Here is a 20,881-nt window from a genome sequence, read left to right on the forward strand (position 1 = left end):
TCATGTTACCCACAATGCACTGCAGCATGTGTTCACAAAGAGCTAACTCACAGATTTCATCCATTCATATCCTGCAGTAGTGCTGCTGCCCCCTGCTGTTCAGGAGGAGAAACACCATCCTCTGAAACAGATTCAAACAAGATGTTCCTCTTTAAAACACAAGTTTCTACTAACCTGGCATCAAATATTGTTAGTTAACTAATCAAGAGCAACGGGACAACTACCTTAACCATGAAACCGTTTCAATAACCTGTGATTTACTGTATCTATTCTTGTTATAATTATAGATACATAATGTGTCATTAGCTGTGTTTTTACAATAAATTTAAGCTTAGAGATTATTTGAGGAGCCTTATATGATGTATCATGACTCACATTAGGGTCACAACTAAACCTCTAACCAAAATTAAAAGTTGATCAAGAGGATGCAGATAGATATAACAACTACTAGAGCAACATATAAAGTGTGACAACATTTCTTTTAACACTTCAGGGGGGTGCACCGNGGATTGTCCCTGGTCTGCAGCTCTCCTCACATGTTTTGCAGACACAAAGTGTTTGTCGATGCGTTTATGTTCCATGATTACACTGCAGGACGTGCAAAACAGCTGCAGCTGGGGAGGAAACTGGTTTGCGACCGTAGTGAAGTTAGTTTTAAGTTGGATATTGTATATTCGCGCTCCGCAGAGTTAGTGGCGTCTAGCTCACGGTTGACCCGAAATAGGACCGCTACACTTATGGACGGCTGGCCAACATTAGCGTTCCTGTTTCAGGTCATCCGTGAGCTAGACACCGAAAGTTTTATCTAGACGTAATTTATTATTTGGTCCCCGGGTAGGGGACGTATCAGATATTAAACTGATAAGAACAGATACTACACTTGATCTTAGCCAAAAGGCCGAGAAGCGATACCACCAAACTGTCGGAGGAAACCGGGTCACTCTCCCCACCGCCATCCTGACTCACGGATCAGAAACTAAACATTAATATTCGTGGCTCAACTTTTATTTTTGACTTAAAACTGGAACATTAATGATGTTAAACTACAGACGGAGTAATCACTGTGTTGTTCCGCTGCTTTAAATCTGAAACTGATGCTTACAAAGAAAAGCCCCTGCGCTTTTTCCGGGTCACGTGATCCACTTCAAACCAATAGGAAGGCAGAGAAGAATAGACGAATAAAAAAACTAAACTTTCTCTACAAATGAGCTTAAATAACATTTTTTTCATTAAACAGATAAATATACCACATTCTGCTTCACCTTATGAGGTAAATAAACCTGTACAGCCAAGGTAAATTAAAGTTTTATGATAAAACTAACTCTTTTAGTCCTTCCCTGTGGAAAGGAGGAAGAACTGCAGCTCTTCATCTTCATCTCACGAAGACGAATTAATCACATTGTACACATTTCCACTAAAAAAACGCTATAAACTTATAAACTTAAAAACGCTGTTTTTAAGTTTATGAGAAAAAAAAAGGCGAAGAAAAAAAAATTCAACGTGAAAAAATTTCGGTTAAAACCCGTTTTCAGTTCTGGAGTGGCAAAACGTCAGTTAATAAACTATTTAGGTCCTACATGTACCTTTAATGTACCAATTCCACATTATTATTATAATTGTCGTTCCACAATTTCATTAAAATTATCGGTTATTTGTAAGAATTTAAGCAGCAAGCACGACGGCTCAACTGTAATTAAACCCTCCGGAAATGGCGGACGGCCGTTACAGAACTACAAACCGCGTCAAAGACTAAAAAACAGACAAAGAAAACCGAATTTACTTTTTCGCTTTCGTTATGTACAAATTAGACACGACAATATTTGTATCAAAGGAGAAAAAAATAAGAAATAAGGAAACACAAACTTCACCTTGAACCGTCCTCACCAAGCTGAAGAACCTGAACTAATTAACGGACCTCTTAGTGCGCATGCGCAGACGGGGTAACGTTAAACCGTGAAGCTAACTAAGAAAACTGTAAAAATAGGGACAAAATATACAACCAATATAACATAAAACAACATTTCTTCTTCTGAAAATCTTTCTATCGCCTAAGGTTTTCCCTCCGTATAGCTAACGCTCACCTTTGGTGCTTTTTTATTCGAATTAAAATACGCCATTAGCTTAATTAGCCTCACATTTGTAGCCGAGGTCAATGTTAGCTAGCCGTCTTTTTTTTCAAACAAAACTTTATTTTAACAGTTTAAGCACAAAACATGGATGAAGGGTGGTTTTTATTCATTCTAATCATTTTCTGTCCAGATAAAATATAAAGGGGCGATTTGAGCCTAGATGATCTGAATTTGGAGAACTATGAAAACATAAAATATTAATAAAACTTGTACCTAATGGTTGACATGAACTCAAGAACAATGGTATTCTAGTGTGTGAACATATTCTTAAAATCTCCAGCTGCTATGTTCCTTTTCTTATGATAAAAACCTTGTTTTAATTGGTTTTATTCATGTAATAACATGCATGCCTCAGGGAGACAGCTTTTTTATATTTAGTGTTTTTTGCACAATTTATTCTGCAATTTTATGTGTAAAACCACACAAATTATTGACTACGGGGACATTCTCCTTGTTGTTTGTCCCCTCGGACCTTTAGGACAGCTTTCACACCCATCATTTGCACAAATATGTTTATATTAATATATTAAGTGCATTGTAAAAGACTAAGAAACAGGAATGGCCGGGCGGGTTTATGCACGCAGTCCAGAGACGATGGTGGATTTTAGATGGAGCAGGAACTCTCCTGCATGTTTTAGACATGTTCTTGCTTTAAAACTCCTGCTTTAAATGGATGACTTGTGGACGTGCATTTAGAGAACCTGGTTTGGTGAGGAGGTGATTAAATAATTTAATCAGGTGTGTTGGAGCAGAAACAACTAAAACTTCCAGGACCATGGAGCTGTGAGGCCTGGAGTTTGACCCTCCTGAGCTGCAGGGTTTTTGTCCACTGAGACGAAGTGGAGGTAATGGAGGACAAATAAATCAAAAACCAAACAATCAGACTGGAACACAGCAGAACCCACATTCTCCAGGAAGCTTGGGTCAAAATGTGCAGCGTAGAGTTGGTTCTCCTGTCAGCTGTCTGCTGGGGGACAAAAGCTGGTCCTGTGAGACGGGGCTAATCTGGATACTCCGAAGCAAGAAAAATAAATAAAATAAATCATGCAGTTCATTTATGTCCTGAAACAACACAGACTCAAATTACATCACCTGTTCCCGTTTACACCGTTTAAATTCCTGCTTTCTGACAAAGGAGTTGCTCCAAATGTAACATTTTTCCTTAAATTCACTTAAACCTTAAAATTAAGATTAATAAAATGTTACATTCTATAGTCAAGGAAAACAAGGAACTGTATATTTCCGTACATGAAAACGATCCTCTGATTCACAACATTTTGGGACAAAGTTACGAGGAGCTGAAGGCCACACGTGGCCCCAGAGCCACAGGTTGCAGACCCCAGCTCCAGAAACAGGAAGCCGACATGAAGACAATAAATTACCCCCAACTTGTATTTGACTTTTTTTATTTTCTTAGAACAAAACAAATCTCCGTCTGCATATCTTCCTCTGGGTCATCCAAGGACTGACCTGACTGATTGTACATGTACTCCATACCAAGAAGCTCCCCTGTAAAAGAACACGCATACAAAGCACAATACACATTATTAGTCAAGAATTTGAACAAAGTAAGAATTCAAACATGCACTCCATCACTCCACATGAGCAGTGGTGGAAAGTAACAAAGTAAAAAGTNTTAATACTCGTTACACTGTAAAAAAAATTCACTTCCCGTTACCCGCTGGTTTCTGCGTCTGTCTGTGGCCGAACTGCTCACTTGGGTACTGTTCAGATCGTGACAAAAAGAAGGCAATTTACTGTACTTAAGAGAAATTTAAATAGTGATGTAATGTAAACATTTATTTTTCATAGTGACCTATTTCTGACAGACAAAGAATCTAAGGTTGCAGTACAGTATTCCTAATTAGAAATATCACAATAATTAGTTAAGAAAACGCCACTGGCTCATTCAGTTTGTTTAACCTGCTTTAGACCTTATTTGATGAAGAATCTTCATAAAAATGCAGCAGAAATAAGTTTAGTTTTTACTTATAAACTACATTTAGAAGTGATACTTCAAGTTGAATTTTAATCTGATAATTTTACTGTGCTGCTTCTGTATCTGTACTTTAACTTAAGAAAATAGAGTACTCCTTTTAGCACTGCATATCAGTGTTGATGGTTTGTTGAAATGCATCACCATTAAAAAAAATGATGCATTTTAAGATACACCTGTATAATTGTTTTTCTTTTGTTAGAGTTTTGGTCAACACTTCTGACCTTTATTTTATTTATTACTGATGTTCTGCACTTTGTTTCAGCTGTGGCTGGTGTTAAAGTGCTATATAAATAAAGTTGATGATGATGAGTTAACATTAATCATTCTTGCCTGTGTATGCCCCAGGAGGTTGGTAGCGCTCGTCCAAGGGCACCTTGAGGATCTTGCGGCTGAGTCGGTCCATCGCCTCCCTCTCAGCACTGCTGTAGGTCCTCAGCTCAGATGTTCCTCTCTCTGCTTCGTCCATCCGGTCCTGGTTCCAGCACATCAGACCTTCCAGGAGGTAGGCCTGAAAGTGGGCAGCGCTGGCACTGGTCCCTGCAGGTTTAACAAAGAAAATGAGAATGACTTATACTCTGTGTTTAAAACAAACAAAAAAAACCATCACAAATGTAGTGTGTTCAGGTGAAGGTGGAAACTCTCCAGGGAGGAGGATCCCCTTGCGCAGCGGTACACAAGGAGCCTGACACCACCTTTCGTCAGTGTCCCGCTCTTCGTGTACAACTGCAGGCCCGGCGGGTCCTGGATCAAGCTGAGGTGCCGTCTCTGCGTCAACCAGATTTCCTGGCTGCGGAGATGGTCTAGCAACGGGATGTTCAGGGTGTTCCGGCCTGCCGGTCCCCTGAAGGTGTCCAGGAGGTACTGGATGAGGGCTGTGGCTCCTATCTGGAGACTCAGACCCTGACTGAGACCCTGAGCCTCACTGGAGGCCCTCAAGATTAAGGTCCCATTGGGGGCCTTTTAAAGGCAGGATGTCTGGACTAAAACATTGGATTACAATAACAATAGAATCATGAGAGAATAGAAATAGTAGCATCAATATAACCATCATAACAGCATTTCAGTCAGTGTCATAATGAAGATCAACTCACAGCCATGTTCACAATGATGTCAACGATAAAACTAGAGAAATTATGAAAAAGAAAACATAACAACAGAGTGATTAAGAGGCTGGATCACAGCACTTCACCTACATCAACTCTGCTAACCCTAATCTCTCCATCCCTCCCACAGTTTAAATGGAAAAAATACTTGGGCAATAAAAAGCTGGCTAAACCCAGGAGCTTTCAGGGAGTTAGGTGTTTGGGCCCTTTGAAGTGCCATTTAAAACTCGCTTTGTCCCGTTCTAAACCCTCATACAACATCAGCTCATACGTCGGCACAACATTGCATTTCCGTCTCAAGCTACAAAAGCATCACTTAATGCTTCATAAACACTGAAAGATTAAGTCCTACAATAAATAAATAAATCATTTATGAACGTAACCGATGAGGCATGTTAAGCTGGCCGATGAAACATTGCCGTTTTATCCATTAGAGACCAACTGTTGGGCTTAACTACTTACATTAATGAGCATGTTTTTTTCAATAAATGTGTTGTTTTATTTTACTTTAATTTACTGACACAAAGGCTAATTTATTTTCTGTTCGAACAGCTGGACGTGAGACCAAGTTTAACAAATTTTTCTTCCGTCTGAGTCACTTTATGTAAGTTTAACTTCAGCAGAAGGAGTTTATTTCTCTTTGACTGTGGGAATAACTCATTTTGAAATATTTGAAGCTAAATTTGTATTAAGGGGTTAATGTCAATGTGTTTATACAGCACAAAAACAGATGTTGACCAAAGTGCTGTTCAATTCAACGAAAGAAAACAAGATAACACGTCTCCAGCAAAGTCTCAACAGTCATGTACATGAACAGTTAAATCTCAGATAAAGAAGCTCACAGTGACGCCTGGTGTCGGTTCACTGCTCTTACACTTAAAACGTTCCGTTTGACTTCCTGCTTTTCAACAAAAGCTTTTACAGACCGGCTACGGTCTGCAGGCGACCTCACACAAACAGTTACTCTGAACAGAACAGAACAGAGTCATTTTTAAAGCAAACGGAGGTCGAGTAAAGCCTTTTCTTCTCAGATCTCGAGTCAGCCAATCAGGGCTGCCTTTGAGTCACACAGCCGGCTTGCTTCATTTCCCAGCATGCATCTGGGTTTTGTGAAAGCTACAAGTGAACGTCAAATGAATTAAAAACAGGAAATAAATCAGATCAAGTTGAAACAGAGCTATTAAACACTGTTTATTACATTTCCTGCATAGCCGTTAGGGTTGTTTTTGCTTGGATTTCTCCCGTTTAACCCGGTTTTAATGAATGAACGGTCCTCAGACGACCGCCAGTGACGTTAGACCGGCTTAGAGGCTCATAAATTCGGGTCAGGGACACTAAGGAGACGTGTTACTTCGGTAGCACATATACTAAAATTGGAACGATACAGAGAAGATTAGCATGGCCCCTGCGCAAGGATGACACGCAAATTCGTGAAGCGTTCCTCATTTTCTTTTTTTTTTAAGTCGTCAGATCACGGAACACTTTAAGAGATACTGTCTCTCGAGCTAACTGGGACGGAGAAGATGGCGTACCGGATGGCGGAAGGATTACACGCAAATTCGTAAAGCGTTCCTCGTTTTCTTTTTTTTTAAGTCAGCAGGCATCACATTTTAAGCCTTGAGCTACAAAACATCACTTAATAATTCATAAATACGGAAAGATTAAGTCCTACAATAAATAAATCCATTTTCGAACGGATGGAATTGTTTTTTGTTTTGTTTCAATGTTTTGTGAAGTCAAAAAATGATTTTAAGTTGATTGCATTTTTAAAACAAATCGTATTTTTATTATACTGCCATGGATTTTTATGTTATATATACAATATGCTCCGCTAAGTTATCGATTCATTTTAGTTTTGTTTGATGTTGGTTTTGTTCGCTTACGTTAATAAAGTAAAAAAAAAAACACAGACCGTTAAACTAAAGGTCAAATTAAGCTAGCAAGCTAGCCGACGAAACCCGAAATTTTCCGTTTTATTCATTCGAGACCGACGTTTGGGCTTAAAAATTGATAAAATAGATTAAAGATGTTGATATTCTTCAGATTTATCCAAATATTACTTATATTTGGCTCTTACTGTTCAGAAGAATCGCTCTCTCGACCGTCTGGCTCCTGAGCAGATGATGACGAGGAGCCAAAGGGGAATCCGCGACGCTGATTGGCTAACCTCGCAAACAAAATGTCCGACAGTATCCGGTGGGAGCACGTTTCTAATCACACTAATCGCTAATTTAAAAAAAACAACAAAAAACGCCCAAAACGTTGCCTCTGAGCAATAATTAGACAACTACATTTTATCCACTATATCATATAGATGACATAAAGTCAGGATAAAATAAAATTTAAAATTTTGTTAAACTCACCTGAACAGATACCATCTGCAGCAAAAGTGAACAAGATTTTCTTCTTGCTAACCATACTACAGTCATATTTTTTTCAGTTCAGAGATAAAAATAAAAAATCTTGGAATTAGGATTTTCAAAAAGCACAAAACCTGAAGTTGTGTAAATGAAACAGGTGCCTGTAATTTAAGAAAACTATACTTAATTAAGTCTACTAGAGTAGATTTGTTTTCGTGCAAACACTTATTTTATAAAAATGTGGGTCTAATATAGTCCAGTTACTTGGCATTGCAGTAACAATGCAGTGAATGTTGCTCATTTGTAAGTTTTTTTAATGCTGAGTGAAAAAAGAGATATAGAAATCCAGTGTAATTATTGCTTTATTATTTCAAACAATATTTATACAAGTAACATAGCGTTTGTGCTCATTTCCTTTTAGATTATGTATGCACACCCCTCATTCTGCAGAACTTTTCAGGGTCGACTCCTCAGGGTCGACTGAGGAGGCAAACAGGAGCGTGGTGGCAGGGAGGGCCAGGCGTAAGGAGGTGGTTCAGGCTGAGGCCACAACCTTTATGAAGCAGAATGGAGGGGATCCTGCTGATCATTTCCTGGTCCTGGCTCACTGCAAGATCCAGTTTGGGGAAATACCAGAGCCAGAGGTTCTGGAGGCTGCTGGAAAACTCACTTGGCTACAATGTTAGTCATATAAATATTGTTTGAATATAATAAAACAATCATTACACTGGATTTCTATATAATTTTTTTCACTCAGCATTCAAAGAATTTACAGATAAGAAACATTCAGTGCTGCTGTGAAGCAATGCCAAGTAACAGTACTATTCATTATCAAAAATTGTACAATCTTATCCTTTTTAGCTCTGTTATGCTACCCACACTCCATACATACAATACTAAGTGCAGTTTGTATTTGTATATGTTTTAGCGCCACAAAATCAAATATTCTGCACACATTTGCGGTGATTCATTCATAGAATTATAATCATTTTTTCCCCCGCGATAAAAATGCTATGCTAACAACAAGAAGATAAACCTGGAATCTGACACACATTTACCTGTTAAAATAGAAAATTTGCGTAAACTCATCGCTCGCCAAACTATTCCGGAGAGATCTTGATGAAATGACAAGTTTAACGTATCCAGGAGGTGGAACGTGATTGGTCAAAAGTAAGCCCACCGGCTCGGAACGTGATTGGCTGTGGTCAAAAGTAAACCCAGCTACTTGTGACGTGATTGGCCCAGCGGAGCATGAGTCGCACTCTGATTGGCTGCTTGGGCTTACTTTGCTCTAACATTAGAACGCTTCTGACAAAGCTTTCTGTATCCGGTGAGCTCGGACACTTCATTTTTAAATGTTGATCTTCACATGTGGGGGGCGTACTCGTGTGTATGCAATGACTTGTACTAGAAATAAGTATGCTTTTTAAAAGTATTTTTAAAAATTTAGCGGCTTAAACCCCCAAAAAACGGCGACCTCCTTCGAGCCGGATTCGAACCAGCGACCTAAGGATCTCTGTTGTCAACCTACAGTCCTCCGCTCTACCAACTGAGCTATCGAAGGGGCTGCATGATAGTCTGAAAGTTCGTATGATAAAACACAACAATGTGCTGGAAAACCCTGTAACTCCATAAGGGACATGGCCGACAAAAACTATTCCTGCGTTCATTTGTTTATCTGACTTTTTTACATTTGTCCATATTGTTGGATTCACAAAAATGCTTCTCGTTTCAGACTGTCATCATACCAACTCCTGAAGCTGCATTTACCTGGACGTGGTATTTATTTCTAATAAAAAGTGTTTATATTTATGCTTCATTGCTGGCTATCTGTAGACAAACTACAATGATTAATAATACTTCAACCAACAGCTTTCAGCTTTACTCCGACTGTGTCCAATAACTTAAGGTCTTTTCAAATCTGTCTTTTGTCAAGCACCGACTGAATGTCTTTAAGGCCAGTTTCAAAATAAAGTCTATTATCTATTACTGTTTCTAAATAACAGAGTTACTGCCAGGGAAAGCTGTAATATAGTTTTCTGACATTCCCTCCTTTTATGTTCCTTTAACTTCTGAGTTAATAAAAATAAAAATGATCTGTCAGTGGATGAAGTTAATGTGATTCGGTTGTCTCAAAGAAAAGTATTTCCAAACACAGTTGGGTTGATGTCTTTATTACAAATGATTCACATTACAAATTAAGACACGAGTTGCTGCCATTTCCATACGATCTTGCGCACAAGGAGCTCTAAACCAATCAGCTGGTCTGAAATGTTTTTTATCCGCCGGGTTTCAAAACATTAGGAGGATGTTGGCAAAGAGCCGGTCGCGACACCGTTTCGAAAAATGAGCACAAACACAAATCCAGAAGAAGAGTGCACCTGACGGCTCGGAAACCGAGCGGCTGAAGCATAAAAGGGAACAAAACGAAGCAAGATGACAGAAACAGCGGACCGATTATTTCTCCTTCTGAACTGATCTTCCACTTCTGGACGAGTAAATTCCTTATTTTCTGTTTTATTATCAGCTTGGTGAAGGTTGAGCGAGACAAAGCAAGAGACAAAGTGGTCCTCAGAGTTTAAATAAGGTCTTCAGTGGCATGTTTATGTTCTCCCTGCCCTTTACCAGGTTCTCTTAGAACATTTTTAATCATCTTTAAATAAAAATGGTTTATAAATCTACAAACTTCCATTTTTTTTATATAAATTACATCACCTGTATAGTTCAGAGGTTAAAGCAAAAGCTGTAGAAAAACTTAGGGAGAGAGAAAAAACTACAACCTCCACATCCAGCAGTGGCAAAAAGATTGGTAGAAACGTCTATACAACAGCAAACGGATCGATAAAATTTAGCAAAAACAAGAGACAGAAGAGTCTTTTTGAGTTTGTTTTCTTCTGAGCGGCGGCCGATCGTGGCTTCAGAGGAGCCGTCGCTCTGAAAGGCTGCCTCACGCTGCGCCAGAGTGTGTGTGGACAGCATCTGCCTGCACACACACCGTGTGTGTGTGTGTGTTTATATTGCTGTGTTATCCTGCTCGTGTCAGCAGCTCCTGAGCCCACGTCTTGATGGCCGAGGTCGTGTGTTGGAGCAGCCGCCATGTTGAGTTTGTAAAGGACAAGGCGTGGCCCTGAAGACACGACACCGACACCTCCCCGCTGCGAGGAACAAACGACAAGACGGCGCAGAGAAATCAGAGCAGATTCACACCAGAGGAGCAAAAAAATCACTAAAATTTAACAATCCAGGATGAAAGGTTTACACACAACGAAGGTAGGAAAGTTTAAAATGTTGCTTTCAGGTTTCACACACACAAAAATGGTCTTTTAAATTTGTTTGAAGTTAAAATTTTTAACTTCTTGTCTTTGACCTTAGAGAGGCCTGTTCTGATTCCTTCTTAAATGTTATCTTACTTAGAATAAAAAAGTATTTCCATAATTTTATCCCTATTAAACTTTGGTCCTGAATGTGCTTTATCTCCTTTTTTTTACATTTAAAATATATTTTTTATTATTCTGTAAATGATGACTCAGTATTCACTGCTTTTTGTCTTTGAAACTTTTATACTTTTAAAATATTAACTTTATTTGCAAGTACTCTCCTACAAAAACACAATTTGTTTATTCATTTAAAAAGCACTGTTCTCGTCAAAATCTGTCTTTATTTTTGTCTTCTTAAGCTACTTTTAGCTTCAGAAAATGCAACTTCTCGAGTTAATAATTATATTTTAAGCTCATTTGTTCTTTGTGCACTGATAAAACTTCTTATCATCTTATTTCAGTGAATTGTTTCTTTTAATTTAAATTTTTTCTAAATAAAAGCACATAATATCCAATACTGCAAAGTATGAAAAGGTCCAACAGGAAAAACACAAAACTGAAAATCTTTCAGTGATCTATTCCCAATAGTTAATTTACAAAATGTCAAATAAAAGTCCTAATAATAGTTTTCCTTTATTCACTTGTTTTATCTAAACAGCAGCCCAAAGCTTTGACATTTAAATTGATAAACTAAAATGAGTTTCCATTAATGTTGTTTTGTTACAAATTTAAAGAAAAGCTTATTAATTTGTTGCAGATCAGCCAGAATAATGAGATAATTTCAGCTGATGTTATTAAAAGTTCTTATTCTCAGTGAGGAAGTTTGTTGGTGTCAGTGAGACAACATTAAATCATTCTGGTTAATATATTTAGTCTGACAATTAGAACAAAATAAACATTCTGTGCAGCTACATCTATTTTATCGATTTAATTTAGGTTAACACTTGCAAAAAAACTACATTTAAATGTATAAATAGGTGGTTTGCAGTTGGAAAGTGTCGGTACTGACTTGCAGGTGTCCTGCAGGTTGGTCCATGCTCGCTGCAGCAGCTCAGAAACGCTCGTCAGCGCCGGCAGGACGTAGTTCTGATGGACGAAGATCAGGAGCTCCTTTAAATATGCCAACGCCTGGAACACACTCTCTGGAGTGTTTGTGTACACCTGGAAACAGACACACAGAGTCCAGCTCAGTGTCGGCGCTCGGTTTCCGTTAAACTCAAATTAAAAAGCGCTCCAAGCCTCACCCAGTCTACGACGAGCGGCGTGGTTTCTTTCACCCAGAGGACGAACTGCGTGGTGTTATCAGAGATGAACACGGCTGCCGCTTTCGTCTTTTCTACACCTTGTTCCACAACCGGACCCAACACCCGCGCACACTCCGAGTAATAATACGGAGCGTTTTTCTCCAACCAGCTGTAGAGTAAGGAAAAATAAACACACTGAATAAAATACAAGACAATCAGCTGAAAAATTATGTTTATTTGTTTGGTTTGATGACAAAAACTGCTCAGCTGCACCGTTTATCCTTCTTTCACATTTGATCTGTTTCTTTAACTCTTCAGTCATAATCAGCTTGTTTTCATGTTGAACATTTACATCATACTGGAAACAGCCCTGAATATAAAACTACACCAGCTTATCTGAGCTTTACAAGGATTTTAAGTGACGTTTATTGATTAATAATAAAAAAAATAACAAGACATCACACAAAATTAGCTTTTTGGTTAATCACAGGTCATTTACAGCTGCTTTTATTTTTAAAAACACAGAAAAGACCCAGTGTTATTAAGATTTTTGCCAGATTTTAGTGTTCTTTTATGTTTTAACCAAAGAGAAAATCTTTTTTTGTACAGCAGCATAAACAGGAAGTTGACGGGAGGCCTGTTATCTGAATGACTTGGATGAACTCAGATTATCAGTGAAGAAGGAAGCCCGCGGTCAGGTCCTACCTGACGCCCTGCTTGGAGTAGACGCTTATTTTGCTCCAGGCCTGCTGAGACACAGCCGCGACGCCCGACGAGCGCAGATACAACGCCGTGGTGGAATCTGAAACGACACGCAACGTCGTGAGCACGAAGACCGGCGACCACGCTGACAACAACGGCACCGAGCCCAACCTGCGACTGAGCCGTGGGATCGGACGTCGTGGGCGATGAAACCGGCGGCGAACACGAGCAGAACCATGAGCAGTTTGGTCCAGGGAAACCCGCGGCCTTGCATCTTTACCTGAAGGTTCTGGAGACACGCAAGAAGAAAAAAATGCATAAGATCCAGGTCTAACTCAGAGTAAAATAAAGCAGAATTTAAAATGATTAACCTGAGGACTTCGGTCTCACCTGGCACAGTGCATTGCACTCCTGAAGGTCTCCAGATTCATTCGTGTCTCTCATCTCGTCGTTGGTGACTCGAAAAGACTGGATCGTTTCTTCAAGGTTTTTCCGTAACTGGAAACAGAAAGCAGAAGCTTCAGAGTCAAAGCAGGAGATAATAACGCTCCGCAGTGAGGTCAGAGGGCCTGATGACCCCTCGAATTCATCAGGAGTCAAACCTTTGGTGGCAGAATGTTCCAGGAGTTCAGTAAATGGTTCAACAGCAGACTGGAGCAGAAGAAGAAGAAGAATGGACAGTTTGGTCACAAAGCTTTAACAGATAGGCAGGTTTAGTTCCTTCCTGTCACAGTTTAAGGGAAGCGAGTCCGTCTCACCTGGACTGGGGAAGGTGTTTGGTGTAGAGCTGCCTCCACACCCCGAGACTCTGCACATCCACGCACAGACACTCCGTCATGCTGCTGAGGAGCTGCAGGAGACGGACACAAACACTCGTTTATCAGAGCAACATCTCACCAGCTGACAGGGTAAACCTCAGCATGTTCATTTAGATTAACTGGTAAAAACAGCAAACCAAAATAAGTCTCAGATCACTGAATATATTTACTAAAAAAGATCCTTCTGAGATTCCAGGGGTGGGAATCTTTAGGCACTTTTTACATTTTAAATTGATATATTTCCATGCTAAATAAAAGAGTTTACAGGAGTGGTGTCCAGTCCTGGTCCTGGAGGGCCACCATCCTGCAGGTTTTAGGTGTTTCTCTGCTCTGCAGCAGGTCTTCAGGTTCTGCAGAAGCCTGTAAATCACTCAGTCATTTAGATCAGGTGTTTCAAAGCAGAGAAAAACACCTGAAACCTGCAGGACGGTGGTCCTCCAGGACCAGGACCAGGACTCCACCAATCACAGGCTGCTCACCAACAATTAGCACAGATGCTACCTTAATATTGAAAATGCCACAGATGAGCTAACACGATTAGCAACATGTCAAACCAAATGTTTCCAAGTCCTGACTATAAACAGTTAAGTTATAACTTTAACTTTTATTTACAGACAGAAATGATAAAAGGATGGAAGCTAGGGCAACTGTACTGGGACAAAAAGCACCGAACGGCAACTATTCAGCTGACAATCTTGAAGCAGCAGCACGGATTAACATTTAAATCACTTTCTGACATTTGAAAATTGATTCAGGATCTTCCATGTCCACCTTAAAAACATCCACCAGCAGCTGTTTATAAAGCACCTCACCTCTCTCTTCATGTCGTCGGGACAATGCGGCGTAGCTCTGGACAGAAACGACGGCAGGTACGTGTGCAGCGTGCTCTCCGGTTTGGCGCCAAAAGCGAGGACCTTCAGCCGAGGATACAAACACCTCAGCTGCTCCTGCAAACTGAGAGCAAACAGGGTCACAAAAAAGAAATATTTTATTGAAGACTTTGATACTCATTAACAAATAATCCAAGATGAAAAAAAGCAACTTTGTATGGGTTTTGGAAGACGTGAGGAAGAATCTAATATTTAAAAGTTAGAAAAGAAGCATTTAGTTTATATGAAATCTGCTTTTTTCTTCTCTTAGTCACAACTTTTGGGTGTTTATTTAGCTATAAGCTTCAGGGCAAAATCCTCTGTCATCCATTTTAAACAGCAACTTATTTCTGCACAAGCAATAAGATTATTAGACCATAAATGAGAAGAACTGTTTGTTTTTACCTTGGTGACAGGGCATTCTTAGGCATGAAGGCAAAATCAAGGAGAGGAAAGAACTCCTTTGGACCCATGATGCAAAATCCCTTCGTCAGGTTTGTATGAAGGCTGAGGGGGAGAAAAAAAGATTGTAAGAACCTAAAATATCTACAATTACCACCTACCAACAACAGGAAGTCCATGTTAACGAGCTCACACTTCAGTAGTTATTCTTTAACATTTTACAGCAAATAAAAATAATACAAGAAAAGAGACAACGTGGACGGGGAGAGTCTAAAACTGGTGATAACAGAAGAAATAAAGCATTCATATCTGTGGCAAACTTACAGGAGAAGTCTCTCTAAGTAGGCGATGGCGTACGAGGACAAGGACTTGATTCCCAGAACAGGAAGCATGATTCCCAGCCACACTGCAGCACAAAAACACACTCAATTAATCAGCTTTTGATTTTAAAAATCAGGTGCTGAAACTTTTCAGTCTTCAGTAAATTAAATAAATGATAATCAAAAAAGAAAATCCTACAAATAAAAGTTACAAATAACTTGCAGCACCTCCTCTGTAAATAAATGTTTAAACAGATCCTGTTTGAGCTCATTCTGCCGTTTTCTTCTGATTAAAGATTCTGCAGAAAACAAGGATTCGTTTCCCGTGTTTATCGAGTCAGCTGAGTTCTCCTGCCCTTTCAGAGACACAAACGCTCTTCAAATAACCTTATTTTCCAGCTGAAGGTTGTTATATAATATTCCAAGAACATTCGAGCCCCCGCAGACTGGCGCTGACAAATATCAGGCAGAAATCTGGTCCTTGCTGGGCGTTACCGCTCCAACGTGCACTATCCTCCAGTGAACCTCAACCAGCGTTTCTGCAATCCCGCCTCGTTGGGAAAGTGGAATAAAGGCAGGATCGGGGCTATTACGTTCCAAATTATGTCCAAATGTCAAAATATGGGGTGTCTGCGGCGTCATGAGTGTGTAAAGTTGGAGGAATCACCTCGGAGTCCCTGACTGAGGTCGTAGAATCCGGCTTGGCCCAGAGCCCACATGATGGTCAAACATTTCACAGGACGGTTCTGAACCGAGCGCAGCAGCTCCAAATACTGAGGAGAAACAAACTGAATTACACTTTTAATCACAAACCATCACGAACCATTTTAATTCGATCTGTAGCAGCAGGGATGAGCTCACCTCTGGCAGGTTCTGGGTGGCTATCTTAGGCTTGTCTTGTAGGACTGCCTGAATGCAAACTCTGTATCCATGAAGAGGCTCTCCTGAAAACAAGCAGCAGAGCTTTTATTCCCCTCTGAGCTTTAACCCGCACAGTGCGATGCTGTTCAAACACAAAGATGTGGATCTACCCGACTGCCGGTCCAGCTCCCTGAGCATCGTGTAAACACAGTAGTCGATGAAATCCGGCAGGATGTTGCTGCAGCGCCCGATGAGGCCTTTGATGACACCCCTCAGCTCTTTTCCCGTAAGGCAGTATGGGTAATCTGAAATAAAAAAGAAAAGAAAAATGCTTAAATTCTGAATTTAAATGTTTACGACTGGTGTATACAGATAAAGGCAGGAGAGCAGCTGACCGTGAGCGTAGCTGCTGAGCGTGGGCTCGTTGTCCGGCGCTGTCAGCTTCAGGTTGAGGTATCCTGCGAGGTCTTTGACCCAAACCGAAGGGTTTTCTGGGAACAGGGTCTGACTGCGGGCCAGCTGCTGCTTCAGATCCCCAACGTCCAGCTAAAAACAGACCGGGGCGGGAGGGAAAAACAGGATGTTTTTCTGCCCTGAAGCTGTCAAGGCTGCAGCTTTGTTTCTGCGTGTTTTTAATGAAGCCGTTTAGCTTTGGAAGTCTGTTAAATTCATTTCATTTGCAGAAAAAGCTTCAACTGAAGACTTGATAAAGTCTCATGAGTTATTTTATTGAAAAATATTCAGCTTGATCCCTGTAAGGATCTCAGAACCTTCAGACAAGTTTAATTTAAGGGAAATTAAAACATGTTTTTTACTTACAGCTTTAAAAGCTTCCTCCAGAGTCTTGTAAGTTGCAGGTGCGACTGTATTGCTCGAGTTTGATTTCTTGGGTGGTTTATTCAACGAGGGCTTCTTGTTCTGCGGCTCAGCCGGAGGTGGAACCTGCTCCTTGTTCTGCTTCTTCCCGATCTTCTCAAAACCGTCGTACAGAGTCTCCGACATCTTCAGGGGCGCTGGAGGGAGAGAAACGGCAGCAACAGTTAAAAAGCTGTGGCTTTCTGAAACTCTTCGACTTTCTTCTATCCTCACTGACGAGGTTATGATGCTTCGCTTTCTGAGCGGCTCGCTGCCTAAAAGCTCCTCCCATCTGCCCTCCCTCCATGACTTTCATAACAGGCTGTCGGCGTCCAAAAAAAGACTGATTTTACAAAAGACAAGGAGCTAGGCATCAGCAGCACAGTTTCAAGTATTTGTTATTTAAAGACGACTCCCTCTTCACGCCATTGTTGATAATTAACGCGTTAACCAACCAGAAGTCTCCAACAAAGTGAACTTAAACAAAACAAGTCGGCATCGGGAAACCAGACGCCATCAGAAAGCTCTCTTCAAACCTCTCAGAGGCCTATAAGAAGCAGATCAGCTTCCACCTTGTATTCCACCTCATAAACGAGGCATCTTTAACCTAAAAGATGCAACAACATCCGCAGCATTTAACGATGGGTCCTCCGTACGGCGGCCCGCTGGACTGCGCTCTCATTTTTTCCATCTAGACTCCGACTACTGTCGATCCAACGTTATCCATTCAGTCCTGACTTTAAATAAGTCCGACACATCGGGGAACGTGGTGGGCGACAAACGGGGAATGTACTTTGCGTACCTTTCCTTGTGCCGATCTGTAGTTGTTATAATTTAAACGTCTCACGGTTCTCGAAATGAAAAGACAAACAGCTCAGTTTTGATAAACTTGGCACAAATCAGAAGCACTGAAGCTAAAATTTAAGTAACCTAACTAGACATTTAAAACAAAACAAAACATTCTTTTACTGCTATAAATCCAAAGAGTATTTGACATTTCGTCCTTAAAAAAAACCCAATAACCTTAAACATTTTCACATACGTTGTAGGAGAACTTGACATGTTTATCATTCAAGAAATCCCAAAAATATCTGTTAAATAACTAGATCGTTCGCAGGAAGAACCAAACATCGTTCTTCCTGCAGCAGAGCTCGAAGCTGGACGGTCATGAAAAGAAACCGCAGCTCAACGTGAAGCGCCTCATGATCCGGAGACGAGTTTAACCCGATGGGTTGTCGACCGCGTGCTTGTAACGGTAACCTGCTGGAGTTCAGAGCTGATCCAGATGTGATTACGTGTCAGCAGCAACGTAAACACACGTTTCTTATTAACTTTAACCCACTGACAGAGCGATGATCGAGTTTATCAGGCCGACAGACTTTGAACGGGAAGATTCAGAGATAAAAGTTATGCACAAACAAACAACTGGTGCTCATTCTTTGAGTACAACAAGTTTCCTCCAACAGAATTTAAGTTTAGTTTCTTACAAGTTAAGTGAAAGGAAATTATGATGTGACGTCTCTATGATGTTAAGGAAATATCACTGAGGGTTGTTGTTTGGTGATTTAATAAACCAAATAATGAGACAACTTATATTAACTGAATATATCAGGATAAAGCTTTAGGCCTTTTTAGGGTCAGGTGATGTTTTCTGCTGACGGTTGTGAAGTTTCATTTCTTCCCCTTTTTTTAAGGAGGTCTGAAATCCCCACGTTGACGAGCAGAGTTCACACTCTCAGTGAATTTAAAAACTGACCGTTTCTGACGAGATTCATGAGAGACTTTCAGGATAAACTTAAATTACTTTAAACACAGGAGAGTTACTGATATTTGATTTGAATATGTCCCCTTTCACCGCCATTCAAAACTAACTTTAAAAAGTAAAACATGCAGAAAATGGCTGCAACTTCTGCACTAAAACCTTGTTTTTATTCATCCCTGGTACACCGTTGGGAATGTTATAAGTAGTCAGAAAGCTTCCGATTTACGAGGTAGATAATTATTTAGGAATGACATGAAATTGCAAAGACTTGACAGGAAATAAAACAAATAAATAAATGTCACTTTTGATGCTTGAACCAGAGAAGACCAGCAGACCTTCAGAGCGGCTCTGACAGTCTGCAACTGTATTTTTTGAATATTTAAAAAACTCAAATTCCTGCTAATTCTTGTGCACATCTACATCTTTCCATCAGTTCGATATTAACTATATCTGTAGTGACCTGCCCATTAAAATCTAATGTTTGGGCATACTTCAAGCACTAAACGAACCTAAAAGTCTGTCTCTTGAATCCACAAACCTATAAAAAGGCAAAAACATATATAATTTTCACAAAACCTGAAGACCTGCATGTGACAGGGGTCATGCTGGTAAAAACTGAAGCTATTGGAGATTTTAAATTAAAGTGTTTTTGCATCAGAATTATTATAGAAGTAAAATTAATCCAAGATGTAAACAATAAAGACCCTCACACTGACTTATAAAGGTTATAAAAACAAACACTGGCTTCAGGAAATGAAACCTACAGGAAACACAGGAGGATTTGACAGCTGGGTAAAAATGATCTAGGAGGATGATGGTTTTGAGAAGCTAATGCTAACTCGACATGCTAACACAGCTTTTTACTGTATCTAAAAAAACACTGAGAGCTCTATTAGCGATCTGTTTGTAATAAATACACAAGCATTTAAGCTGTGGGAGTAATTCTAAATAAAAAAAACACAACAACAAAACAGAATATCATATTAAAAAACGAGTGACGGTTAGCTACAGCTAGCTTGTCAAATCAGATGTCAGCCGTGAGGCATTCAGGGTCAGCAGCTCAAGGCTCGTATAGTTTGATTTTGAATTTTTTTTTAAGTTTTTGTGCACAGGTGGCTCCTATTTGTGTTTAATTTGCGAACTATAAGCCAGGGGAAACGGCGACGAGCATCCCCCTTGGAGCAGGCCGTGTTGACTTACGTCTGGACGGTTGGTTAGATTCTCCCAGAGCTTTCCTTCCGCCGCCGCCGCCGCCGCCGGACTTCTTCTCGGTCTTCGGTCCCGCTGCGTTACTTTTCTTCCCTTTCTTCACGACCTCCCACTTCCCGGCGGAGCCATTGTTCGAGGCCATGTCTCGGGGGTCCAGATGGGCTGGTGTCGGTTCGGATGGAGGGGAAAAGGAGGCGGGGGGGTGACTTCCTGGCTCCTTGTCGTCGCTGGGTCTGTGAGGGGCTCCGTGAACGGCTCAGAACGTTCGGCGGTCCGCGTGCCACGTCTCTTTGTCGGCATGACGTCACAGTGATGCGTTCAAATCCTTAGTTTATTTTTTTCTCTTCGGAAGGCGAAGTTAGGACACGTTTCAACAACGAATAACTTTAAAAAAGTCACTTTGAGCGGCTTGAAACAAACTCCAAAACCATGACTCAGCATCTCATAATCACGAGACGCTGAGTCATGATTATAAATTATTAATTTTGATTTAATATCTCATAATTACGAGATTCTAAGTCCTAAATATTAAGATGCTGTCATAATTATGAAATCATATCTGATACGTGATTGTTTTCTGTTAGTCCTAATTATATTGCAATTTCCTTATATGAACCTTAGCTTTTGAAATAAATTAAGTTATACATAAAAATGTGCAAATTGGGAACTTTTTAATAACTAATCAGTCATTTTAGACCAAACAATGAGCCAGTTGAACAGTTTGAACCATATGTTTTACATCCAAGTCCAGATTAAATGTGCCTTTCTGTGACTGTACAGGTGTCAAGCATGAAAGTGATCACTATTTTTAATCAACTAATGATCCTATCTGACCCTCAAAGTTAACGAGTTTCAGGTTTTAAAGAGTTGAAGCACTGAGATGTGAATTAAAACGTTTATTAAACAATCAGCTGCATTAATTTCACTGTTA

General features: G+C 40.1%; 1 protein-coding gene and 3 non-coding genes across 4 annotated transcripts; 1 reads left to right on the forward strand and 3 right to left on the reverse strand.

Moving 5' to 3' along the window:
• Nucleotides 1–794: 794 nt before the first annotated feature.
• On the reverse strand, nucleotides 795–910 carry LOC112450385. The gene has a single exon (XR_003038983.1). It is a non-coding gene; the product is annotated as a U2 spliceosomal RNA (small nuclear RNA).
• Nucleotides 911–6,575: 5,665 nt separating this feature from the next.
• LOC112450386 lies at nucleotides 6,576–6,681 on the forward strand. Its single transcript, XR_003038984.1, has one exon. It is a non-coding gene; the product is annotated as a U6 spliceosomal RNA (small nuclear RNA).
• Nucleotides 6,682–9,069: 2,388 nt separating this feature from the next.
• trnay-gua lies at nucleotides 9,070–9,155 on the reverse strand. Its single transcript is given in 2 exon segments — nucleotides 9,070–9,105; nucleotides 9,119–9,155. It is a non-coding gene; the product is annotated as a tRNA-Tyr (tRNA).
• A 594-nt stretch (nucleotides 9,156–9,749) lies between these two features.
• Nucleotides 9,750–20,224, reverse strand: tmem214 (transmembrane protein 214). Its single transcript, XM_017411729.3, has 17 exons — nucleotides 19,942–20,224; nucleotides 16,944–17,137; nucleotides 16,520–16,670; nucleotides 16,295–16,429; nucleotides 16,125–16,207; nucleotides 15,931–16,036; nucleotides 15,268–15,349; nucleotides 14,947–15,048; nucleotides 14,485–14,626; nucleotides 13,613–13,704; nucleotides 13,457–13,505; nucleotides 13,245–13,352; nucleotides 13,026–13,143; nucleotides 12,858–12,954; nucleotides 12,153–12,321; nucleotides 11,918–12,069; nucleotides 9,750–10,746 (listed from the first exon to the last, which is right to left on the reverse strand). The coding sequence occupies exons 1-17, from the start codon at nucleotides 20,090–20,092 to the stop codon at nucleotides 10,617–10,619; spliced, it is 2,061 nt and encodes a 686-aa protein (XP_017267218.1). The 5' UTR covers nucleotides 20,093–20,224; the 3' UTR covers nucleotides 9,750–10,616.
• Between the last annotated feature and the right edge of the window lie 657 nt (nucleotides 20,225–20,881).

This window comes from Kryptolebias marmoratus, linkage group LG19 (genome assembly GCF_001649575.2).
Source record: "Kryptolebias marmoratus isolate JLee-2015 linkage group LG19, ASM164957v2, whole genome shotgun sequence".
In the NCBI taxonomy this organism is placed as follows: Eukaryota; Metazoa; Chordata; class Actinopteri; order Cyprinodontiformes; family Rivulidae; genus Kryptolebias; species Kryptolebias marmoratus.

What these genes read in the sequence shown, in the direction of transcription:
- tmem214 (XM_017411729.3), bottom strand. Translation starts at nt 20,092, where the DNA reads ATGGCCTCGAACAATGGCTCCGCCGGGAAGTGGGAGGTCGTGAAGAAA. An exon ending in CCACCCAGAACCTGCCAGAG is followed by an intron (nt 16,037 to 16,124) that starts GTGAGCTCATCC and finishes GTTTCTCCTCAG; the next exon opens with TATTTGGAGCTGCTGCGCTC. An exon ending in CGCCGCTCGTCGTAGACTGG is followed by an intron (nt 12,070 to 12,152) that starts GTGAGGCTTGGA and finishes GTCTGTTTCCAG; the next exon opens with GTGTACACAAACACTCCAGA.